General features: G+C 43.6%; 1 protein-coding gene across 8 annotated transcripts in view; it reads right to left on the reverse strand.

Annotated features, from left to right (window-relative positions):
- Positions 1-2,925: 2,925 nt before the first annotated feature.
- Positions 2,926-27,020, reverse strand: part of SEMA6A (semaphorin 6A) — a 129,230-nt gene continuing 105,135 nt past the window's right edge. For 6 of the 8 annotated variants that reach the window (XM_048052110.2, XM_066988697.1, XM_066988698.1 and 3 more), the window contains one exon: positions 13,765-17,850. In XM_048052110.2, coding sequence (XP_047908067.2) covers positions 16,661-17,850 — 1,190 coding nt within the window. In that variant the 3' untranslated portion in view covers positions 13,765-16,660. Of the gene's footprint in view, positions 5,076-13,764; positions 17,851-27,020 lie in introns of those variants that run through there. The other 2 variants (XM_066988699.1, XM_066988700.1) reach the window with 1 other exon arrangement.

Here is a 27,020-nt window from a genome sequence, read left to right on the forward strand (position 1 = left end):
GGGACATGCAGGCCACAGGTGTTTGCTCCCAATATGCAAAGGATGGGAAAGAAGAAAGCAGCCAGCCCCGTCGCCTCTTGTCAGGTGCTCCTCCATGTCCCCATGCTGGGAGTCGTGAGCTGGTTGCCAGCTTTGCATTGCCAAAGTGCCCATGTCGGCATCGTAATGTCCTTCATGCCCTACTGAAATATGCATGTTAAGTAGTAATAATATAAAGAATTAATGATGCTTATGCTTCTTACTACATGCAACACAATCACTTAAGAAGACATAAGCAAAGCCCTTTTATATCAGAAAATTGTAATTACATCAACATTTGCAGTGGGTCTTGCTCTTTTCAGTGACTCTGGCAAATGAATTTGAAAATATTTTAGGTGCATACAGGTTTTTCTTTTGAGAGGTAAAATGAACAAACCCAATGTACAGGTTCCTACAGTTGTGTTTGTTACATTTTTTGCATGTCTAAAAGAAGTTAATGGTAAGTGAAAGCACTGTTGGTAAGAAAACAACACTTTTTGTCTCTTCAGATAATTGGTTCATCTGAGACACAGAACAAATTCCAAAATAATTCATTTATCATCAGCAAATCTCCTGTTACCTACAGTAATCTTTCAGCCACAATTACAGTTTGTACTCATACATGACACAAAATAAAGTCAAGAGTGCTCTAGCCTACTAGAGGCTCTAGCCAACAGTTTTTAACTGTTTTTTTTCTTTCTTTGAAGTGGTCTTTGTCCCCTGACATGTGCATTGCTTGTCTGTCCTGCAGGTGTTTGGTGTGTCAGAGGGGCGCAGCAATCCCGCTCTGGGGACGAGAGGAGGGCTGCAGCCCTAGAGGGGATGGGATTTGCAGCTCCCCAAATCCAGAGGAGCCCTGTGTCTAAGGCTGTTTTCAGTGAGATGGTGCTGTGGGCAATCGTGAACAAAGAAGCTGCAAATTCAATGGTCTCAGTTTTAAAAAATAATAAAAATCAACAATAACCTTCTTAATGGCAACCTTGACTAGCAAATGATAAATTGCTTTAGAAATTGCTAAAAACTACCACTGTATTTAAGAGATCCACTTGATTACATAAACTTCATTAAAAGCTGGTTTTCTGTTTCAGAGAGGCTGCTGCAAGAGCAAGGTCAGAGCCTGGGTGCCAGGCTGGAAAGCAGGCTCTCCCCTCAGCTCAGCCATTAACTGGATGTAAAACCTGAGCTATGTCCCTTAATCTCTGTTTTGCCTTTCACCTTCTTGGGTTTCTGACCTGAAACAGCTTTGATGGAAGCAATAGCGACTCACCAGAGCCATGGCCCCACAGGGCTTAAGGCCAGACATAAGCGCTAAGCAGTCCTAGACTGGCCCCTGTAAATCATAAGCTATTAAGCTGTCCGGCAGCCCCCAGCACATCCTGCCACTGGTTGGCTTGGCAGGGATGAACTATCCCTGCATCCTGCCTGTATTATCCTGCCCCAGCAGTAGGGTCCTGCATGCCCCCAGATGGTTGAAATGTGGCATTCAATTCAGGACTCAATCTGTCCTGCTTTCCAGCTGGTGCTGGGTAATCTTTAGGGCACTGCCATCAAAGATTTCTCACCTGCTTTGGAATATTGATTAAAAACAAAACAAATAATCTCAGACCAAGGCCCAGTCCTGCAAAAACCCTGTTGGATCCAACCCCATTCATGCTCTAGGACCTAACAGAGAGCCCATTTGTGGTTTGCCTTCATGCACAGATAACACAGGATTGTTTTGGAACCAAAACATCCGTGTCTAGACATTGCTGTTGTTTCAAAATCCTGAAGGACAATGTCTGCAGATGGGAACTTCAGTATAAATCAGAAACAGTCTCAAGGCAAAACCTGCTTTTATTCTATTACTGCTTGTACAAAGATACATGAATGTAAATACGGGTGGATCTATTGGGTCTGCTCATAGTCACAGCCATCTGAGCTGCGGTTAAATGAAGATGGGCTCACAGAGGGGAGAGTTCACTGCTGCTAATGTTTTCTTGCAAACAATCATTTTCTTTCAAGCTACCCATCAGCATCTCGACCTGGCTGAAGTCTTGAATGACACCAAAGTAAACCCTAGCAGGGACACCCAAGGCCCACGATGCAGTGTCAGTGCAAGATGCATAGGGACAGCCGGGGGACAGCCACAGACTGTGCCAGAGGGGGCAGGAGGAGGGGCGTGAGCCTTTCTGGCTCGTCTCATGTTCACAGCGTAATTAGGATCACATAAATGCCAGCGCTGTTAACAGCCACAGCGATGACTGTTGTATTAGAAAAATACCCCCGGCGGCCTGCCTCCCAGGTGTTTGCACTTACACATCACTCCCCATTAAAATGGTCTGCGGGAGGCACCAGGGGTGTCAGGGCTGGGTGATGGAATTGAATTAGTTTGAATAACTGAATAAGTTTTAGATTGTGGACTGACAGCTTGTTCACATACATTTTAAATGCCCAGCAGCAGCTGCATAATTTGTTTTACCCAGGCATGGCTGCTCACAGCAATGAGGCAGGGCTGTACACGGCTGCTGCCTGCTTTTAGCCACCCTGCCCTCACCATCTCTTCCTTCTGCATCCCTTGGGGGATGAACCGAAAGAAGCAAGATCAAATAGTCAACTAATTCAGTTCTTGCGTTTTTCTTATATATATATATGTATATATATATATTTAATGTGGGGGAATGGGGAGGCCTGCAGTTTCTCAGGTACAAGGTATCTTCAGATTGCCTTGGGGAGTGCTCCCACTGCAGCCTTGCAGAAGACACCACATGTTTTGCTTTGGGTCTGCTCATCCCACACAGCACAGCCATGGTAGTGAGAAGGAAAGAGTTACAGAAAGGCATTCTGTATATCTTACTCTGAAATCCGTATCTGCAGATGAAATTAAGACCAAGAAAAAGATTCTGAAGAAAAAATTAGTAAATTATCGTGTACTTGGCACCTATATAGCACCTTTAATCCATGGTTCTTTAAAGACTTCAGACATGTCAACAAGTGATACAAATATAATAACATTGTATTTTAATAAAGCCATTTTACATATCCATAAACATGAGGAAAATGCATTCCTATCAAGATGAATTGTTTTGTCTATAACCGAAAAAAGAAGCCTGAAACAAAATGGGATGTTAATGCAGAAATCTTTGTTTCCATCCCCTTATGGTAAAGTTTTTGAGGAAATTAGTATCTTTAGGCAGAAGCATTATTTCATACTTAACCAAAAATACCTGACTGTCATTTATTACTCATGGTGCTTGTAAAGCCTCCTATACGTGATGGACATTTGCCCTCCTGCTTGGTAGCCTGCCAGCAGAAAGGGCTTTACCTCTGTGTAAAGCAGCACTGTGGGGCCTCTCTCTCTGTGATTAGACTCACCTGTGGATATTTTATTCTCTATGTTACCGATAAGTAAGATGCTGTCTGTGAAGTCTTCCTCCCGCAAATGCAAAACAGGTGATGGATGGCCATGAACATGGGAGCCACTGCATCCTCAGTCTGCCCTGAAGTTTCAGTTTTTTTAAAGACGGCATTGTTTCCTTCCATCATCTGAAGTACATATGGGCAAGTTTTGAGCTTTTAATTGAAGCCTTGCAATACGTTTTTCAACTTACTGGCAGGAGTTTATGCTTTAATAAGGCACAAAGGAAATCAGAGGGAAGAAGGCTACCCAGAGTGACAGGGCTCATTTACTGGGAGCTGCCATATCCTATAGAGATGTCCTACTGCAGCTGTAAGTGCTACAGCAGGACATCATATTGCAATGTGGCAATTGCTCTGCCATGGAAGTAGATTCAGAAAAGCTTCAAAAAATCCATAGGTCTTCAGTACAATTTTGAGACTCTTTTGGCGTAAGCACAGAATAATAATAATAAAAAATAAAATAAATTGAACCTGGCTTGTGAGTATCTCTATTGTGCATCAAAGTAATTGAAAATGCAGAAATTAAATGGAACTATTCAGAAGGAAAATATCTTAATGCACAAAGGTCTTCAAGTAAGAATGGTACACAAAGTACTTAGCATTAAAACAGTGTTATTTGCCAGTGCTTACCACATAGTGGCATCTGAGATGTTATTCTGATAAACTATTCTAAACAGATGGGTTAAGTGTGCCTTCTTAGACCTTCTTGGGAAATGCACTGTTCTTAATTGCAGCAGAATTACCTGCTTTAATGGACATGGCAGGATGTGGCTGAATGTGTGCTTGTACTTAAGGCTTTCAAATATTTTCCACACTGCAAGAAGCTGCTTGCTGTTTTTTTGCAGCATCACCAGGCATTGTCCACCAAGAACACAGGGACCTTGGTTTGGTGGAACACGGAAAAGTGGTCTGGGCAGCTGCAGAGAGGCAGTTTCTCCCTGTCGCGTCTGAAAATCTCAAGCATGCCTTGTCTTGAAGTTTCAGAGGTGCTTTGCAATAACACAAGCTTTTGAAATGTAGTGAGGGATTAGGATGGTGATAGCCCAGTGAAAATCCTTTTGATTCTGACTGAAAAACACACTTCAGGAGATATGTAAATATAAAATCCAAGGAAATTTGTTAGCATCTGACAACAAATCTTGATGCTCTCATATGCAGACAGACAGGCTAACTATGTGTTTTACCATGTAGATTTGCATTCCCTTTTTCCTTAGCCTGGTAATTTGCCTCCCTTCCTTAATGTGTTTTTCGGCTCAGTACTCGCTTCAGTTACAGAAGACCTATTTTATTTTTCTATTAAACATAGAATATTAAAAACACATATAAAGATACAAATACCTGATGGGAACGAGCTAGGCTCTCCTCAGTGGTATGCAATGACAGGACAGGAAGCACTGAGCACACAGTGGAATACATGAAGTTCTTTAAAAACATAAGATTATTTAATTGTTTGTTTGTTTATCTTGCAGTGGAGGAGATCTAATGCAGAAACAGGTCAGCGACGGACGCTGTGGCATCTCCAGCCATGGAGATACTCGAAACCCATCTGGACACGGTCCTGGGCAGCCTGCTGCAGCTGGTGGTGCTGGAGCTGGGGGCTGGACGGGATGGTTTGTGCAGGTGCCTGCCAGCCTCAGCTGCTCCGTGAATACATCTGGGTTCTGTAACATGCATATAAGTGTACTGAAGAGTTATGATGCCAAAACATGTCCCAGGGACCTGTGCAAGCCCGTGCCTCTGCCTGGCGGGTCCAGCTTCCTCTCTGGCTTGGTCAGGGTCCAGCAGGGACCAAAAACATCCTGAGACGAGAGGAAGGAGGAAGACGGATGTGGCTGGGACTTGAGACCTTCTGGCCTTCTTGGCAGCTGCCTCCCTTGCCCCAGTGGTGAGGCAGTCAGGCAGGCAGACCAGAGGAGGCCACCACACCTGCATCCCGCTGGTGGCTGACGTGGTGCACCCACGGGACCTTCCCTTCCCTCTCTGAGCCCTGGCAAAGGCAGCAGACCTTTGGTCCCGAGGGCGGCCAGAACTGAGAACAAACCCATACAAAACACTCTGCAGATAAACAGGTAGAAAGGCTGCGGGAAGACCACCCCAGTGACTTTGACAGCAGCAGTGCAGCTGATGGCTGATTAGAGAGGTAGCTCACCGAAGCCCAATTATAATCTAGTATCTAATTGCTCCCAGCCAGTGCCAGCCCCCCCAGGCAGGAGGCAGCTGGCTGCCTGCAGTCCTCAAACCCCTCAGGAGAAGGGGAAAAAACTTCTTTGGCTCTGTGGGTTTTTCTCTTTGGCACAATTTGGGAACAAATCACTCATCATTTTTATTGCTGTAAATGTTACGCTTTTTTTTTCCTCTTTATGTGAGGCAACCTCTAATTAGCTGCATGAGTAAGACCATCCTGTCTCTCTTAAATGACTTAAATTCCAGCCTGATAAGGTTGTTTCTTTTGTGGGAAGATAGCAGTTTTTTAGCCCCATCTACTCCTACCCCCCTCGTGGAAAAGCCTGCTCCCTGGCCCCCAGCAGCATAGCAGCATAGCTTTCTTTCTGACCATTGCTTGCTGCCAGTGATCTTCACATTGCAGGGAGTGGTGGCATAACTGACTATCCCTGAGACCCTGGGGCACTGATGAACCTGGGGAGGGAGCCCCCACCTTGTCCCTGCCACCTTGAGCAGCCCTGGCTTCCCTGGCAAAGCCATGTGGAGCTAAAAAAGGGTCAAAAGGCTACTTGCACCAGACTCCCCACTGCTAGAAAACCTAATTTTTGAAGGGTCAGGGAGAGAAGGGGGAAAGGACTTGCGATCATCAGCTCCTGAGCAATGAACTTCATAAAGGACCACTGCTGAGACCACTTGCTGTACCAAGAACTGAATATATGCATTTACTTTGTGGTACAATCTCAAGCTGAGTATAGCCTCTTTTTTTTTTCTTTTTTTTTTTTTCCTGTTGCTGGTGTCTTGGCTGGTGCCCAGCCTGGGACCCATGGTGTAAATGCACCACACTGAGGGGCTGTGCAAGACCTGTCCCCCCAGGGTATCATGCCGACCCTACCTGCCCTCAGGCCAAATCTTACCCTTTCATTCTTCTTCTGCCCTGTAGAAAAGAACATCTTTTGTTCCTTTTGCTTGAAATGACCATACCTGCGAGCCTGCCCTATATGGAAGTCCTTCACACAAGACCATTCTTTTTCTTTTAATAACTTCTTTTTTTTTTTTCCCCTCTGTTTCTGCCACCTAAAGCTGCCAGCTCTGGAGCTGCACCTTTCCTGAAAGCTGTCCACTAAACAAGGCAATTGGGAAGAGGAAGTATCGCCTGGCAGATGACAGTGACCTGGGGACAAGACTCCTGTGGCTGCCCCTTGTCTCTACTGCTAGGTAGATGGGGACAAGGTGGCTTCAGCCCTCACTTTACCTGCCCGTAAAATGGGTCATCCAGCCAATTCTCCTGTGTCATTGCCACCACCACTGAAGACCACAAGCACTGGGGCTAGTCATACCACCCAGAGCCATCCCTGCCCTGTGGCACTGATAAATACCGACCTTCTGCAGTGCTGGCCCCAGGGGTGGTGGTGGCTTCCCTGTCCCAGTGGGGGACACAGGTAAAGGTCACACAGATGTGCCAAGTCCTGTCAGTCACAGCTGCAGTACTGTGGTACATGAAGGGTGAAGACATTGCATTAAGAATACTGAAAGGGTGAGCAGTGCCAATGGGACATCCTTTCACCTCTGTTGTTAAAGGAATGGGGAAAGACCACTTAGATCTTCATTGGGGAGTTTATCCTTTCTCTTATATCTCCTGCTTTAATTTCCATATGATGTAGTCATAGAATTGAAAGACTTATTTTATTTCTTTTAGGCCAACTCTAACTATGAGTGAAGTCTAGCATTGTAGCTAGTAGTCTGATCTCTGGGTAGACTTGTTTTTCTTACTTTTATTGAAAAATTATGACAAACAAAGATCCTAGAGTTGCATTTGTTATGCAAAATGGAATATTCGTTTAAAAGCAAACACTCTGGAGACTATTCCGTCTTCTGCCAGTCAGCCTAATGCATTTCACATTCTGAGTATTGAGAAAATCCTCTATCATTTTGATTATGAGTGAGATGGCTTCTGGACAGTCTCAGTAAACTACGTGGTGAGCTATTACATTAGGAGACAGAGCCAGAGCCCTGGCATTGCAAGCTGACTAACTCATGGCTCGCCTCCACCTTGGAGAGCCCCTGCCTGAAAGTCAGGTTTCACTGCATTGACTAATGTTGTAGTACGAATAACTTACATTGGAGATGTGGTTGACTGTATAGGGTGTTTAATCACTAAATGCATGCAGTTAGGGGTTATTTAAATGTACAGCCTAACAATAAAGGGGAGCTGCTGTGAATTATTCAAATCTTCAGTAACAGGGCACCCAGTGTAGGCAGTTTTAGGACAGCGGGGAAGTGAGATGCACTTCTACTTGGAAAGTGTTTATATAACAATAGTGCATCTCCATGGGCTTGATTACCTGTCAATCTTAGAGATGAAATTTCATCTAAATGCATTTCAGCCCTGTTAGTACAGCAGAGCCAGTACACGGGCTATATCCTGTTGCAGGCTGCAGAGCCAGATCCCATTCCTCTGTCCTTGGTGCTTCCAACAGGCTGGTGAGGACAGTCAGTGAGTGCCATAGAGGGTGACCACATAGGGCTATAGACCTGTGAGCAAAGCTGATGGAAACAAGCCCTGAGCTGTCAGCCTGCCTTCACTGGCATGGCACTGCTGTAACCCCATGCAGCTCTGCCAGGTAGGTCCTGGAGGTTCCTGTCGTTCAATGAGGGCTGCTTTTATGGAGGATCTGGGGCCATCTGCTCTGGGTTGGTTTGGAAGAAGCTCAGCATGGTTTTCATGTGGTAAGCATACTTCCTTCAGGAGGGACCTTGTCCAGAAAGCAGTTGTTTGGGCCCAGTTTTAAGCCCAGGATCTCACTTAATGAAACCATGCCTAAAGCTAAGCATTCACCTGGATCAGCGCTCGGTTACACTGCTGACAGGAGTGCCAGCTCTTCCAAGGTGCTCTGCCCTCTACTCCCAGCCACCCTGCTGAATTTAGTTCCCCAAAGTTCACATTTCTGCACCAGTGGCAAATGCCAGCCCTTGGCCTACCACCTGCCTGGGCTCTGCTGGCCTAATGAAGCCGAGCTGACACCTGAGGATGTCCTTCTCTGAATTTTAAACCTGGTTGCCAATGACCTGCAGCACTGAAACACAACAGGGACCTTTCCCAGGACCAGCCCTGGACAGTCACTGTGTGTGCTCCAGTTTGCCACTGTCCTCCTCTCTGCTCCCAGTACCAACGACAGGGGAAGGCGTGGCAACAAGGGCAGTGCAGCAGGGCAGTGCATGCAGGCTGCACGCCTCAGACTCCATCCCGGTAATGTGGGGATGGCCGCAGGCTTCCCTGCCACCTCCCAGTGATGCTGGGGCTGGACAAAACTAAAAAAAACACCGTCATCTATAACATGTCTGGTGCAGCTGGCAGGGTGGGGGATGTCAGTGCACCCGGCTCAGAGAATAAGGGTCTGTCAGGACTGAGGAAAGGGTTTTATACTGCACCACTCTTGTCAACTCTAAGATTGTGCTAGTGGTGAGATTAAAAGAAGCCATGTGGAAGAGGCATGCGGGAGGTAAATTCAGATGTGGCTCTCTCTTGCTTAGATAGAGGGCTGGCTTTTCCCAGCTAGAAACTGCGCCTTTTCAGCTAGAAAGAGTGTGGGGACACACTGCTTGCACACAGGCAAGAACAAAGTGCTCCTCTCAGAAAGTCAGGTTCTTGGGCTTTAATACCCTGGCCTTTCTGCAACACACCCATCCAGGTCTCTGATTAGCATTGCAGGCTCCATACTGACAAGAAAACACGCTGGGCCAGGTGTGAAGACTATGTGAAGCCTGAAATTTTGCTCTGAGGACTCACAGTCATTGCTTTTCCCTTTTCTGAAACAGTAGGGCTGTGGGTGAAGAGTCTTGTTTTGGATCAAGATTTTTCTTTTCCGTTTAGAGAAGACATTTGATTATCAAAGAGAAAAATGCCCTTCAGATTGCGGGTTGCTGTAGTACAGACCTGTGCTGTTCTTGTCAATACCATCAAAAGGTAAAATTGGCCAGAGAAACCAAACACCGCACCAAAAAAATAATAATAAAAAAAAGAGGGTCAGGAGAAACACACACACACACACACACACACACACACACACACACACACGTCCTTGAACTTCCACAAAGAGATATCGTGTTACATTTTGCAGTGTTTCCTAGGAAACCAGTTTAGTGTAAAACGAACTCTTTGTCTCCTGCTCTTTGCAAAATTGTTTGAACCACCATATCTCATAAAAGGCTGCTTCACAGGCAATTTAAGCAGCATTAAAAAAAGCTCAATCTGCAGTTTGCTGCACCAACAGAGGCAATACCTTTATCAGCAGACTGAATACTTCAGTTTGTTGAGAACTGATAAGATTATGTCATCATTTCTAAGTCACAGAAATAAAATCTTGTTTCCCACCCTATACATACACATAATGTGGAGTGTTTTTCTCTACACAGCAAGTCAGCATTAAAAACAAATTAGAAGTTGTTTCATGAAGCTGTTGCCAATGCTTTTGCACTAGCATGTTGTGCTTCATTTTTCCCCTTTGACCACAGAAGAGGCTGAAACAGGGTTTCTGTGAGCACAAGTCTCACTCCTGGGTTTTAGCCATGGCGTGGCAGTGCCCATGTGCCAGTGCATTGCCATCTGATTGCCAAAATCCAGAAGGCAGCGGCGGTGGACTCGTGCCGCCAAACCACATGTACCCCATGTGGAGACCAGGCCAGGAACCTGCTGAGCCCTGCCCCTGCCCATCGCTCACCCTCACACCCAGCATATGGGGTGTTCTCCTTCATCCTAAGGAGGGAACCTGTGGGGGCAGGCGGTGCCTGAGCTGCTGCCAGCTCGCTGCCCTGTGCTCCCCCAGCACTCTGCTTAAAGAGCTGACCTAGCGAGTTTGGGTCCCTGTCATTTACAGTTGTTATAATTTCCTGTCAGGGCTGCTCTTTTCCTTCCCCCTTGTGATATTGCAGGGTTCAGCTCTATGGCTGATGTGCTCTGACTGCAGCCTGCTAGATTTGTCTTCGTCTTAATATATTATTTATGATGCTATTATTCCTTGCAGCGGACTGCCAGCCACATTCTGCCTACAGTTGCTGGCCTTCCAAATGCATCATGGCCAGCAAAGGAAAACACTGATCTAATTGAATTAACAGTGGTGCTGTTAGCCTTAATAGAGTTTGTCATGAAACACTAAGCAGATGTGACAATGATCTTGGTTAGTCATATTTTTGTCCCTACTCCCAGACACGGTAACTGTTAGCCAGATCAGTGGGGAGGATAATTCTCCTTTGCTGATCAGTAATTGTGCTTACCTAGACATGTGGCAATTGCTTTGGACTGATGGTTGAAATAAGCCAAGGACTTGAATAGCAGAAAGTTTTATATTCTGATAATAAACTTGGCTAATTAAAACAAGATGCAGATGGTACTGCCACCTAGCAATTTTCACCTCACTTACTCTGACTCCAATTATAGCCTTTCCCTACTGACTTACACTGTTTAAATTACAAAGGCAGGGGACAGATGACTATTTACCTGTTTCTATTCATACAAAGAAGTCTAACACATCATCGTTTTCCTGCACAAGGCATGTGATGATGGTCTTAGTGCTTATTCCAAAAAGAGAAGTACCTCCTTTCTTTAAAAAGGGAAAAAAGTAGTAAAAAGACCACTCAGAGACTCATTAGCAGGCACACACATCAGCAGGAAATGTATGAATATTACACACACAATGTGTTCCTCTAACACTTGTTGGTTGGAGCAGGTGCCATACTTCTGGGAAATTAACTTTAATTGGATAAATAGAAAACTCGTCTTAAGTAAGCAAGTACAACCCACTGTCTTAGCTTATTATTTTCTTTAGACACTCTGAAAAGCCTGGTGCCGTTCCCGTGGGTGGCTTTTGCTTCTTCCCAGCGTAAACTGCTTTCACAAGGAGAGGTTGGACAAACAGCTGGCAAGAATGGGTTAAGCTTGCTTGGTCCCGCTGCAATGCAGCGGGGCAGACAAGACTACCACTTTGGGTCCTCTACATTGCTCTAAACAAGATCTATAAGCAAGCTGTGGAGAGCAGAAATCCATGTCCTGCCCCAGGAGAGAGCACAGAGCAATCCTACCCTGGCTGGTTTTGTGTTGGAGGAATGATCTGGAGTCACATCCCAAAAATGACTCAAACCACTGGCTGAACTACTTTGTTGTTCCCAATATCGGTGCATCACTGCTGTGGTACCAACTCCTGTTATGCAAAATCATCTGTCCTTCTGTACATAAACAGCTCTGAACAGCCTGTGCTTTTGCTGTGTTTCTGCCTGCAACTTTTCACCTGAGGATCTTTCACATGCAAAATATTCCCTGTTGTCAAAGCTGCAATGGGGCAGGATTTAACAAGGTGTCTTTGAAATTACACTCCTGCTTAGTTTGATAAAGTGTCTCTACTGGAGGGAGAGGAGAGAGGAGGGCAGTGGAACATGACTTTTTTACCTTCGGCTTTGAGCAAATCAGCTAGGTTACGTTTCTGTAAAAAAGTTTGTTGAAATTAATACTGATTGGAAAGGATCTTCCATGCATCCTCAATGACATGTTAAATGAGGCCAACATGAGTACCATTACTATGATGAATAAGTTAACATTAACTCAGTCAAACTGCTCAGATCATCACCCCTGCTTCTCATGTGTATCTTCTTTGTCCAGGCCAAACCCAGTGATTTCCATGGAGTGGCACCAGTGCTTCCTGCAGGGGATGGATCTTACCATACAGATAGCTTAGAGGTCTCCTCACCTGTCAAAAGCCACCCTGCTGGATCATCTGAATTGAAATGCTGAGGGCACTGCCTCTCCTGGGTGAGCTGTGGGTGCTCAGTGGAGCAACCTGTCCTTGGCAGCATCCTGCTGCTTCGCAGGCCCAGGTCCCACCAGGGCAGTGGGATCTGACAGACCCTGTGTCCTTCAGTTGGTCCTATCTGCAGAGCCATATGGTGAGACGGAGCTCTCCCGGTGACTATGTGCATGGGCCCTGGGGAAACGCTGAGAAGGAAAATTGCCTTAAGGGTTCACACCCCCATTTAGGAAGAAATCCATGGCACAAGAACAGAACAGTTGCAGGGCCTATAGGGCTCATGCATTACGGCATCCCCTTCCCGCACTCCCTCCCTCGTGCCCATGCTTTAACGTGACTTTCCTCTCACTAGCAACAGCAGGATGAGCCTTGCAAGAGAGTCAGCTGGTGTTGCTGCCAGAGGCAATCCTGGTGCCTCTCTGCATGCCAGGCCTGATCCATGGGAATGACTGAGACTGTCTGGCAGCACAGCACACAGCTGAGGGGCACCTTCAGCAAGACCAGGGGTTATTTAACTTAGAAAAACAAACAAAAAGGAGCAATGAAGCAGCAGCCTGCAGTTGTTTATAGAGGAATACTAATATTAATGTTAATATAGAGGTATCTCTATATTTGCATAGCTTCCCTAGATGCAGCTTGTATGAAAGGTTTCAGAACAAGCTGGACAGTGTGTCTTCACAGGGGACCAGCTGTAGACTGAAAGTGACACATGCTGCCAAGTTCCTAGCAGGTAACACAAAGCTGTGTGACAAAACAAAACTACTAAGCCCTGTTACTAAAGGAGATGAGTGTTCAGCTTCAGGGGAGAGGCTGTGAGTATGTTGTCCGCACTTACACAAAATCCATGCGGAGGATTTTGTATGTTTTAATCACTGTCAGGATGAGGGACATTGTATATGCTTTTGTTATTTATCTGTTTACTACCATTTTCTTGCAGAATTAAAGTCTCAGGCAACATCCTCTAAATCAGGCCTATAAAGTACAGTAGATTTATGCCTGCTAAAAGAAAACATGGGCTCTCCCATTATTAATGTGCAAAACCTGGAAATGAAGTCATATCTGTATGACTTCAGTATGTATGATATCTATTTTGGTGGACCACGTGTGCTTAAATCCCATCGTTGATCTCTTAAACTATCAAGTCTGCCATAAATATTTGATGATGAACAAGCTCATAAAAAGAAAATGTAGAATATGAATAGAGGGAGAGCAAATGTGTGATTCAATTTTTAATTACCATCGCCTTATTCTAAAGTCAAGTTCATCTTTAAGAGAAAGGAAACAACAAATTTATTTCTCTAACCTGGCCTAAATGATCAGCATTGCGTTTATTTATTTTTTTGAAGAAAAAGGATGAATCTTCACAGAAACCAAAGAATGAGGACACAAGAAATAAGGTAGAACAGTCTGGTTTTATTACCATATGTAATCAAGAGCTTTTATTTCCCCTTATCTTCTCATTTCTTTCTTTTTCTTTCTTACTTTTTTTTTTCCTTTTTTTTTCCCCTTTTTTATTTTTTTACAACATACATTAAGTTGTGAATCAGATGTTAGGGGGATGTGGAAATGTAGGGAAACCGGTGACATCACGATACTCTACAACTTTACAACAAATGGGAGTCTGAATTTGTTGCATCTACCAGTGTATAGCAAGGGTGGAAAGCAAAGGCACACATAGGTTTATGAACCCCTCAAAACAAGGGGTGGAAGGGAACCGGTGACGGGGAAGGACAAGAAGAGAAGACCCACTGAGTACCAAATGAGAATTTCAAGGTCAAGCTGGTAGCGGACAAGATGTACATTACAAAGGCAGATCGCTGTACAAGCTGCTGCTGTGATTATTTGCTTCTGCATTTTGACAGGACGTTTTGCTGAGTCATAGCAATGGGGCCTGTGCATTTGGTACTCAGGGAGTTTGGAGCTTGGTGAGAGAGTTGTGAGTGGGTTCTTTTCAAAAATGACCTTGCTACCTACAGTTTTCAAAGTGTTTGTTTGTTTGTTTGTTTGTTTTTAGTAAAACAACACCATTGCTTTGGATACAGATCTATCTACTCCAGTCTGCATAGTTCACTAAGGGTGAACAAAACTGTTTCATAAAAGAAGCCATGATGAAATGAAAGAACATGCAAGCACCCTTGTTACACACTTTGGTCTAGACCATCCAGACTTTATATATACCATCTATAAGCTAATGGACTTAAAATCTGTCTTTTCAGTCATTCAGAAACAAAACCAAAACCCTGAAAAACAAATGGAAGTATAAAATTTTAAAAAACAAATTGAAACAGAAACAACCACCTTACTCAAACATACTGTTCAGTAGATATATATATATATAAAAAGCTTAGAAGCGATCCCCATCATTTGTCTACAGTATGTTGACACAGTTATTGTAACAGATTAAAAACACATCTACGTTTTTGCATAAACTGAAAGGCTGGAAAGGAACTTACACGCCTGCGCGCACACACACGCACACACCTGTGTGCGCGCACACTCCCACGCTAGCTACATGCACAGTCACACAAAAGAAACAAAGGAAAAAAAATACATTTTTTTTCCCCGGAGGAGTATATGCAGCATCCTTCTGGAGCAGCAGGTAGCTGCAGCAGGAGCCTGCCTGCCTGTCCTAACTCTGTGTGCCCTGTGTGCTGCGGGACGTGCAGCCGGGCATGCTGCGGGGCTTGGCACCACTCGCCGGCGCCTGTCCCCAGCCAGGCGACACGCCAGCCCCGGGGGACAAGGGTGTTTGTGGTTTCTCTGCTGCCCAGAGAGAATGATCACTGGAGACAGCGCGCGGGAGGCAGGGGAGGGCGGCACGGTGCCTTTGGGGCAGCACGGCTGGAGGGTAGTTGTGGGAGAGGACTTGGCACGGCTGGAAGTGGGACTGACCCAGAGGGTTTGGCACTGGCCCGGTGTCTTGAGGGACGTGGGGTTGTGCCGACAGCCACTACATTCTTCTTTGAATGTCTTTGCTCCGATTCTTGAGAGGGCTTGGAGGAGGAAGGACCAATAAATATTTGCATTACTCCAAGGAGAAAAAGAAAAAGGTTTTACATACTACAGCTCACAATTATACACAACTGAGGGTGTAAGGCACAAATTTACATGTGGAAGAAAACAGGCTATTCACAGATATATTCCCACGAAAAACCCGTGTGATAAGACCATAATTTATGCATGGTAACAGCCGGCATATTAACTAGTTCACACTGTTTGAGGATTTTGTTTGCCGTCTCACATGCAAGGTGAAATGAGATGGCACATCACAAGCTGGTGCCTTCACAGAAAGTATTAGCTACTGACAAAGCCATGTTGATAGCAATGGTGCACAAATGTGCGGCTTTTAAGAGTTTCTCTTGCAGTTGCGTTAGAAGTTACGAACTTACGGTATTTGTTTGTTGCTGTCTTAGGTCAGAGGCCCAGCCAGCTAATTAGCTGAGAGACTTAAATAGATATCCCCGTTTTTTTCAGCTAATCAGACAGTCCAGGCACAAAGTTCAGAATTCCAGCTCCAACTTATTTAACTCAGTGAATTTATTGGAAAAATAAAAGAGTTTTAATTACTCCAGTTAATGGGTTTCACGTTAAATAGGTATAACTTTCAAGGTACTTCTCTGAAGAGCTGCTCAAAGGATGATATGCAGAAGTCATTTCCTTAGGAAAAATGAAAGTTGAACAATAAATAAGAGGAGTTACTTGCGTTAACAGTCACATGTTATTCATTAAAAGAGAAGGGTAGCAGAAATCTATGACATAGTTCGCCCAGCATGGCATTTAACTGCTGTAACCAAATGGCTGTAACACTGATGGGCATTTCACAGTACCTGCACTTAGTAAACTTCTGCCATTGTTAAGTCAGAGTTAGCTTTATCAATCCATTCTTTTTTTTTTTTTTTTTAATTTTTTAACTTTTTTTTCTTTTGTTTTTGTAATTATTGGTTTTGATTTTCAGAGCACTCTTTCCCAGTTCAGGAATGCACTGTGCAGCTGGGGGGGTGAAATGTCACAGTCATCTTTCACCTGTGTGCTTTTGGCTCAATATTTGTGGTGGAGAGTTAGTCTTCTGAGCAAAGAACCGGAGGGCTGTGGGGCCGAGTCCTGCAATCGCAAACCTTCAACCATGGGTCATATGGCTCGGGTTAAAAAAATATTCCACTTTTCCCAGAGAGCAGAATCAACATATCCTCAGCTTGCAACAACCGTCTTCTTAGAGGAGCAGTTGCAGAACACTGGTTTTCAAGGGCAACCTCTGCTTAATTGCTGTTCTACCCCCCACCCCACTATGATTATGTACATGCGTCATTGGGTTTCATGGATGTGGAGAGTGGAGCAAAGGAAGGTTTGGGAGGTACGTCTGGCTTTAGCGAGGGCGTGCGTTTCAGCCCCGACCTCGTCAGAGAGTTGTACGCGGTGAGACTCGGCTGTCGAGATACAGTCACGGCCTGTGCCTGCGTGGCGTGGACCTGTATGGAGTCCACTCGCTGTGGAGCAGGCGGTGGGTTGTCACCCCTGCCGAAGCTCTGATTTCGGGAGAGGTGGGACGAGTTAGAGGAGTTGGTGTTGTTTCTTTTGAGAGTTGACGCCTGGTGACTTCTTGTGAGCGAGTTTGTCGGGTAGTTCCTCTTGTAGTCCACGCTGTAGGCAGAAGAATGCATTTCCAGCCGCTTGCTCAGGCTGCTCTGAGACAGCGAGGTGCTCGGGGGCCCGAGAGAGGCTTCCCGCTGGGGCACCTTTGGCGGCATGCTGTCGAGACTCTCCACAAGGTTAACCCCATGGCTGGGGCTTTTGCTGCTGAGATGGTCCTTGATGGTTTTGTACTCAAGGGTGGCATTCTGGTCCTCCACAGACATCTGAGCCCCATCGTTCATTTTTGGCTGGTCGACGTACTCGTGCTGGTAGCCTTGCTGGGAAATGGGCAGGACCACAACGCTGGGGATGTGGCTAGGAGAAGCCCTGAGTGGCAGGTCGGTTGGGATCACGGGTGAGGCCATAGGAGGGATATCTTTTGTGCAGGCATTGATGAGGTTCTGGTTTCTTTCCCATTCCCTGCTGCCACGACTGGGCTTCCTCTTCTGTTGCAGGGTTGGGGTAGACTCAGGGGTTGGCAGAGCAGCCAAGTCCAGGTGGTGCTGGTCAGCCTTGATTAGCATCTTGGCAGTGCTGCCTGGGGTCGCCAGCTTGCCATTGTGCATCAGGGGCGTGAGGATAGCTTCAGGCTTCGGCTCCTTGGATTGAGCATCTCCGAAGAGGCCGCTGAGCTTGGTAACACTGCTCATGGAGCCACGACGGGAGTGGGTCAGCTCCTTCTCCTTCCTCTGCACAACAGCCACATCTCTGCGGCGGTGGTCGCAGATGCAGTACACTATGATTCCCGAAAAGACGGCCCCCATGACAAAAGCAAGAATTACTGCAATGGCCAGCAGGGTAACGGGCACCAGCTGATCATGACCCTTCAGGTAACTCTCCCGAATCACTCCTGAAATGAACAGCATACAATGGTTAAGTAAACCAAGGACAGGAAAAAGCCACTTATCATTAACTACTTAATTTAAAGGCACCCCTTGGGAGGTCTGTTTGTGTCCTGCAAGGTGATTTTTGATCAGCTTGCCCAAATTTAGAGACATACTGTACCTGCCAGGTACATCTTACATGCACAGCCTTGTGCTCTCAGTATAGCTTTCAGATCTGGAGCTGAACACTATGAAGTTCAGGGAGGGAGAGAGAATTCACTTGCAGGGCAGTTGCAATCAGTTTGAAATCTATGCCCTGGGCAAATTCACACTGACTTCGAGAGGTCAGAACTATTACTTTTCTTCCTCTGACATACTGCTCATTCCTCCCCTCCCTCCATCCCGTCCCTGCTCAGCTAATGACATCTTATTTTTACTACTGTAAATTGTTCAGACTGAAAATCCTATAAAAGGAAGAGAGGAGGGAGAAGCTCTGCAAATATCAGAGAAGTGTGTCCCATGTTGTTTAAGGCTTGTCATTCTGTTATCTTTGTCATGTGTTTTAAAAGTCACTGTCACATGCCTGAGCTTCAGGAGGATGCTTAAATAACCATGAAAGACAGAGCACAGTGTGGAAATGTACTGAGCCTTGCAGACGATTGTCCTTGCTCTTCCAATTTTTAAAGCTCTCTCTTGTTCTGGACACATGAATAGGCTGACCTCTGTGGTGAAGCTTATCCTTTTTCAGCTGAAAGCTCTGACTTTGAGGGCCTCATTTGGTGGCTCTGTGCTGTGGTCTGAGATTAGTGTCAAATCTTACTTGGCCCTCCAAGCACTCCCTGTCAGAGAGGGCATCTTTGGCAGAGAGTGTCTCCTCAGTCTGAAGTCCCTAACACAGCATTAATCAATACTCTGAATTTCTAAAGAAAGGAACTTTTTCCTGACATAGTTGGGCATCAAGCCAGCAGTATTAATGAAACACAAGCACAGAGACTCTATTTTGCTTTTTTTTTTCTTTTTTTCTTTTTTTTTCCATTTCTGGTTTTGTTCTTAGTGCTTAACAAGGCACAGCCACTGCCTGACAAGGAGCTGAAGGAACGTCTCTCCCACCTCTTTCTCCAGAGAGCATCCAAATGCCAGGGCATTAAAAGCTCCACATGCTATAAGGAAATATAAGCCACATCCTTATTACAAGAGAGACAGCAAGACAGGAAGAGAAGTACCTCCAAGGCTCTCCCGGGACCTTGCGAAGATACAAAGCTTTCATGTCATAAATCATCTCCTCCTTTAGAATAATGTCTTTTTGTGTATTTGGCAGACAAGATATTTGTGGCCCAGAATTAGAACCAAATGCAAAATACTCCACAGCAAACTATATTAAAAGAGTACTGAAAAATTGCCATTATCTCACAGAAACCTTTGATAAGTATTCTGGGTAGATACAGTATTGCTTCCATGGCATGTATTTTCTGTCCCCATTTAATTACAGTGTTTAGTTGGACAAGGGGTATTTGCCTACAAGATAGGAACTTTATATTTAAAATAAAACAGCTCTTGAAATCATAAGCTTCTGCTTGTGACATCACAGCTGTTTGCCATGGAAATTACCATGCTGTGACAAGCAGAGGGTTGTGATTTCATGAGAAGAATAAGGAGCAAGGGCACAGGATCCCTTAGAAAACTTAGAGTCTGCATTCATGTAAATGTCTTCACAGTAAAAGAGTAAGGCAAGAAAAGAAGACCTCAGGAAACAATGTCTAAGTAGAAAGAATCTTTGAATTAAATGTTTCACAGAACACTCTTTCAAAGCCCAGATGCTTTTCTTAGGCAGACGTTTCTACTCTTTGTCATGAACACCTAACAGAAGGTGGTAGTGCCTAGCCCTGTAATTTTAATCCACACAAAAGGCTCCTGTAGGTAGTCAGAAGCACAGTCTGGTGGTTGCAGCATCATCAATAGGAACACCATTTCACTGCAAAGGTGGCAGTCTTCTATGAACCCTACACCTGCCAATATTTACTTGCTAGAACCTGCAGAATTTCCAGACCAAATTTTTTCACACCTGTAAAACTGCCTGTGGTCATTAGCTGGAAAACCAAAATTGGGAAGTCTTGAAGGGGTGGAAAGGATGGTCAGGGAAGTGTTAAATCTTATCAAGAAATGCATTGCTAGGCATGATATTAAGGAAAACTTCAGCTTAAAATGCCTGATTTCAGGGACACCTTCCATGGACAAACTTCTCAGAGAAATACTCCTTTGAGTGCTGAAGTCTTATGTTTTTTCATGAAAAAGACTCAAATGCCTGGCTCAATGCCTACCTAAGCACCTACAATCATTAAGCCTGTCTGTGTCTGGAAGCAGAAACCATCCATATCCCAAGAGGAAGGGACAGGACATTTCACAGAATCACAGACTAGTTTGGGTTGGAAGGGACCTTAAAGAACACCTAATTTTACCCCTCACCCCCCGCCATAGGCAGGGACACCTCCCACTGGACCAGGCTGCTCAAACCAGACTATTCCTAGCTTATGCATTTCTACCACTTTACCCATCACTTGCAGCTGTGGCATGGAGGCAGAAAACAGGAGCCTTGTCTTCAGCTCTCCCTGTCTGGTTTTATAGAAGGACCTGAACCCAGGTGACACAAGGTATGAGAAGCTATCTCTAATCCCCACATGGGAGGAAAAAAACCTGACTAATCACTGGGATAGAGGTTTCTCTCATATGTTATACCTCTTTCCAGTAAGGCGTTACAGCAGATAAACCAGTTTGCTCTGGGGAAGCTTACTTGCTCTGTTTGGAGCCTGGTGTAGCAACGGTAGATGGATGGGTGCTCCATGCCTCGTGCTTCCTGATGGCTATGTGAGGCTGCTCTCCTCACTCAGCCTTCTGCTTCAGGCTATTCTACAACTGACAGCTGTAAAACACAAACCTGCATCCTTGCATACAAAAGCAGCATGAAATTTTGCCATCAGTTTTACATTACCAATGGATATGGACTCATTACAACTCACGTTACAAAATTACCACACATTTCAAACTGAGTGACCATGTGTACTCAAGAAAAGAGTAGCTGAAATGCTGTAGCTCACACTGCAGGTGTTTTATGAGCAGAGATTTATGAGGGCCTTAGAACAGCCTGATTTCAGCTAGTTCCTCCAGAGCTCAAACCTTCCTGAAGTTTGTTAAGTTTCCTACACTAGAGTGAAAATATATTTAACTTTAGTGGCTTTGCTCTAGGCAGGTGGGTCTTCTCTGGACACAATCTCAGGTCAATGAGGTAATTTAGTTTTTATGATGGATCACATCCAAGTGTCTTATGTAAGTAATCCCAACAACTTTAACTTAAATAAGATGATTAGGATTGGCAAGATTTGACCTGCATTAAAGATTATGAAACAGATACAATTAAGTAATGAATAAGTATGAGGAATGTTCAGCATCCTGCTATCAAGACCACAGGGAGAGAAATCTAATATGAAATAGGCTACTGCAGTTGTCAATCAACACCTCAAGCCCCTAGCATCAGTAGTAACTGCGTTCACAGAACAGGATGAATAGGCAAGTGTGTGATCCCAATGATAGGCCCAGAATGTGCCAGTCTGAAAGCAAACAGTGTTTGTGCCACTTTATATACTTCATTGTGTGTGGTTTTACACATCCTGTGGTTCTTAAAGAACTGTTCACAAGGCTCAGTTTGGCATCATTCATTAGCACACGTTATCAAAAGGATTAAAATAAAAGAAGAAAATAGTTGAAAAATTGTGGGGCCTACATTTTTGAAAGTCAGATAAAATATTTCAACCACCAGCTTTGAGGAAATATCTGTTACTGAAAAGTCTTATAGCTATATATTATCTGACATTCTTGACACTGTGTACTGGAAAATTGACTAAGCTGGCTGCATAAAATACTATGGAACCAGACTGTAAAATATGATAAATACTGTTATATTAGTTTCATTATATGTTTAATAATAAAACAATTATTCTGTGCAAAATACTGTTACCTTGCACTTTTAAAATATTCTGTCTGGCACTTTGCTGTTTGCAGTACATTCTTTCCAGATATGAAAATGAATTGCTTATTTCATCTAATGTAGTTTGGAAGTACTCATTCATACTCGTTTGTTTTCTGTAGCACCTGAAGACATATCACCATAGATAGTAACCAGCTACTCTTTATTAACAGAATTACCTGTACTAACGCTATACTTGGGAAAGGTCTGGTGATAAAATAGCAGTAAAACTCAAAAAGCTTCAAAGACGTAGATGAGGTTAAATATATGTACCTTCAAGGATCAGGCTTTACATGTAAGTAATGCCACAAACATGCTGACACTTGTCTGTCTCCCTGAAGTCTTCCACTGAAGACAGGCTCTGTTCCTTGTGAATCACAAATGGGCTTATGAGTGCAGTGCCTTCCTATGTATGATGTACTATTCTTTCTGGCTTCTAAAAGGGCCAGGCTAGTGACCTGATATTCTCCACTTTCTATGGCTATTGTGATTCTCACAGACAACCTGATCCTTCCTCCTCCACTAACTTTCTGTAATTTCATCCCACGTCCTTTTAATTGTATCATCTAGCATCAACATTAATTTTCTGAGAATATACAGTACTGTATACTGTATATACTCTGAGAATATACTGTACTGTACTGTATAATCTGGAACATAAAAAATCACCTCTTCTTGCTCATCTAATGAAAGAAAAGACCTGATATATAACTCACTACTTCTTCCAGAAGAGCTTATAGGTAAGATAGAGGGAGCTGGCTGACTGGTTGGTTAAGAGGACACTAAGAAAAATGTTTCCAAATATCCAAAGTGTTTCAGTTCTGAAATGAGTTAGTGCTTGCATAAATTATATGACTAGAATATTGATCTAACTTGTTCCCCAAAAGCTAGCTGGGGAAAAAGCAAGGAGACATACATTTCATGTCAATAATATAAATAATTTTTCTAAAGTTCTGGAAAAAGTGAGAAGCAGACTTGTTGAATGCCTCTGGGTGAAAATAAGAGAGAAAAGATCAGATGTGATGCAATGACCTAAATCTACGGAATAGTAGATAGGAAGTAGGAAAGAGATGAGGCTTCTTCTCGTCAGCTAACAAAAGTATTCAAGGGTTAAGACTTCACCTGGACACCTGTTAAAAAGCAGTACAGCAAGATGTGCACAGTGCTGAAAGTGTTACCATATGGAAATGCTGATGACACTATTCTCTGCATGTTCTGGTTGTTCTAATTCCAACAGGAAAAACAACAACAACAACAACAGCAACAACAACAACAAAATCAATCAAACAAACAAAAACTTCTGAGGGCAGAAACGTAATCAGGATCATGTAAGCAAAGGAACAAAATTCATCACCCTAAAGAATATATGGCATGAGTATAACAGAATAGGAATAATGAATGCCAGTACAGTAAATTTGAATAAAGGAGGACAAATAATGAAAGATACAGAGATTGAAGCATTTACTATTTCTCATGCTTCACTTTTCAGCAAAAATCCACACTCTGGTCTGTGATCAGAAAAGTAACAAATTCAGGCAATGCAGTGCTGACCAGAACAGAGAAAAGGGATACAAAAATTCAGATCATGTGTGTGTTTTCAAATTGTGTAATGGAACTGGCCAAAGCAGTCGCTAGACACTGTGCAGGGTCTTGGATGATGCTGAAGGATGAGCAGCAAGAGCTCTGGAAAAGGACAAGCATTTTACCTGTCTTTGGGATGGGCCAAAAGGAGAACCTAACAAACGACAGACCTGACAGTCCAATTTTTAAAATGGGAATGACAGTAGAACAAATGATTAAACTATCAATTTTATAATCATCCTAAGGATAATACAGTCATTATATACATATAAGCTGAAGCAAATTTACCAAGAATAAATTACATTAAACTAGCTAAACTTCCTTCCTTGACAGGATAAATGGTTTACTTTTTATGGAGAAACATTAAGTATGATACATTTTGACTCATTTTGTCACAAGCAAATAAAAGTGAGCTAACACCTGCTGAAAAGCTGCACTTGAGAAGTATTGATCAAAGATCTGTTTGGAAAGAGACCTGAAGTAGGTTGTCCACCACAGGATTCCCTGTTTAGACAAAGGGAAGTCCAAGGAACCCTTGTTAAGCTGTGGTAAACGGTTTTGTTTCTGTGGAAGGAGGTTCAAACTTTCACAAGCATGTAATCAATGCTACAAAATTAAATGGTGGAAGTATGACAAAATAAAGAACCAAAACAGTTCCTTAGAAAAAGGTGGGCTGGGTAATATTATAAATGCAATGGCTCCACAAGGATTTTTATTACTCTTGGAGCACTAGCTTCCTTATATCTGTTTTGAATGAATGTGTCTGTCTCAGGAGAAGAGCAATTCAGAGGCATCTGCAGAAAGGAGACCTCAAGTCTCGAGGCCTAACAAAAGAGCTGTATCCCTTTAGCATGTGCAGCACAAACAGAAGCCTTTTGTGATGAAGGCTGATTTTCTTTCTTTCATCTGTGATCAGCGACAGAGATGGCAAAACCTCAAGATGAGTCCCACAGTCACTTTTCCTCTAAATCTGTTTCTGTCTATGCTTCACAAACGGAAATTCCAGCTAATAACACCCACAACTGCTTGATGAACAAAAACAAACAACCCTACTTCCTAGTTTGACTAGCTTAATGTGAGGCTGCTTTAGTGATACAATAGGCTGGATGTGGCCTGCTTTTATGACCAAGCTAGTCATCGAGAATAACAGGAGCAGGGCAGAGAGCAATATCTGGTCCCGTAACTACAAGTTCCTGTGTGTGAATAACCTCATTACCTGTCATCAAAAATAATGCATTTCTGTTTGAGTACTACAGCTAGCTGCGGTGTGGATACAAAGACACCTCTGTTCCAGATACGATTTATGGCCCTGAGAGATGCACGCTGGACAATGAGATGACCACATGCCATGTGCATCAAGAACGCTCTGTGAGCATCTCTGCAGGGAGCTGTCATTGTCTAGTTTTCCAATATAGCCTGTGACAGATGGTAAAGTAATAACCCAAAATGGTGGCACACATGAAACTGAAAAACAGAGGTGGGAAATGAAGAATGATGTTTTGGCAGGGAAGTGGGGGAATAACTACCAAGGAATAAGGTAATATTTAAGCCTAGACCACACATTAACAGCAGTCAGGGAGTGGGTGTCTTTGTTGTCTTAAACTTCACCTCTCTAAATGGAAATCAGCCCACTTCCATCTCCAACACCTACAAAATCACTTGAGACTTTCCACAGAGCAAGTCATTGTTCCACAAAGGCACAATGGTTTTGTTATTGTTGTTGTTTAAGGAGAAAACCTTGCAGTTAATTTCTTTCTTCAGTGCAGGCTTTTCTGTCTGATGTAAGTCTCCCTCTGCTTAGACTTGTAAGAATGCTGGTATAGGCTCATTATGAATGGAGGTTTTTACAGGCTTCAGAACATCTTTTTTAAATGCCACTGAAAAGGTTTTCAACATGTGTCTCCAGGTGTTAGAACTGTGTTTACAGGCAGTCTCATGCTGCTAAAAGACTATTTCAGCCTGGAAAATCTCTGCAGGTATTAACAAGCTTTCTTCTTCCTTTTTTTAACCAGACATAGGAATAAAAATAAAAAAAGAAAAAAGAAAAAATCACATGAAGTTAGACTGGACACTCAAAATTAAAGTGACAGCAGGTTCAGGAATGACCAGAGTTTACCATGCATTTCTGAGATCTCATCTTATTGTTTTCTTGAAGAAATAATTTCAAGGTTTCAGAATAAACCAACCACATTATAATCCCAATGATTTGATGTTAGCCACTGTATTGGAACTGCTTTGTTGACAAAGGTAAGTAACCTCTTACTTAAAGGTAAGTACAGCCTCCTCCCCCCCCCCCCCCCCCCCCCCCGTAAAGCTGTATTATTGATTTGTAAAGGTCTGTAACCATAAGTTTTGAAGTTTTGCATGACTGCTGAAAAGAGCAATCCATCTCCTTATGACTCCAGTGCCTCCTCATGGCTCTTAAAGGCGGTTGCCCAAGCTAGCTCAGATATTTAGCAAACAAAAAGTGGATGCATGTGCTTGAAGGGAAGAATGAGTTTAGCAAAGAAAAAGCCTTCAGTTGCAAGAGGCACAAGGATCCTCAGAGGTACAAAAAGAAAGTGTACTTCAGAACTTTGAAAAGAACATCGATACATAACATGTCTGAACTAACATGTAACAAGCCTGAGAAGGATCTAAGCAATCAGATCAGACACAGAGGCCTCTGTCAAGGTATTTTGGCCCATAGTCAGACCAATTTCAGAAGCAATACCTCCAGGACAGGTTCATCTATTGACCCTTAAGTGTGGTTTTACTTCTTTCAAGTGGTCCAAATTCTGTTACTTCTTCCATCTGATGAATAACTGTTGACACAACTCTCCATAGAGAAAAGATGGTTGCAACTTCCTAAAAGAGGTGAGATCAACACATAGCTCTGCTCTCAATGGGAAGATGCAGAATATTCATTCCTGCATTTCTTATGATATGTAAGTTACGCAAGACAGGTTAAAGAAATGACACCACCAAGTCCTTATGAGATAACATATGAGTCTTGAAGTATCATTTTCAAAATAGTTTTCAATTATTTGTTTTTATGAGCCTGCAATCCAATTTCTCTGCATGTCACAGCAGCCATACAAAACCTGTATGACTGTCATATATCTGAATTTTGACAAATTAGAAGGGAACAGGCCTTTTCTGAAAGGGATTAATATAGATAGAAATTACAAGCTCTGAACTAGCAAATTAATGCCCAGATATCTCCCACCCCTGCTGAAATGAAGGGCTGGCAGACTGGAAAATGACCAGAGCAGCAAGCTCTTACAATATTTTAAGTTGCATTACTTATAAGCAGTAACTCTGTAAATAAGCCAATTTATTAAGTTTTCAGGTATGAGAGGAGCTTTGAGGTACACAGCCTCCCGGATCTACAATGCAATGAGAGTCATCACAGTCCAGAAAGCCAGTCCAATTTTATTTGTTGCAGTGGCTTTGCTGAAGGCCAGCTCTTGCACTAGAAAGCACTTGAGAAACTTTCTCCCACTGGCAGACAACATGCAGTGACTGATCACTTTGAAATTTCCTCTATTGACGTAAAAGAAGCCCAGTGCACATTCTAGGACCTTTCTACTATGCCTGGGATGAGCTTAAACATAC

The sequence above is a fragment of the Anser cygnoides genome, chromosome Z, assembly GCF_040182565.1.
Source record: "Anser cygnoides isolate HZ-2024a breed goose chromosome Z, Taihu_goose_T2T_genome, whole genome shotgun sequence".
Classification (NCBI taxonomy): Eukaryota; Metazoa; Chordata; class Aves; order Anseriformes; family Anatidae; genus Anser; species Anser cygnoides.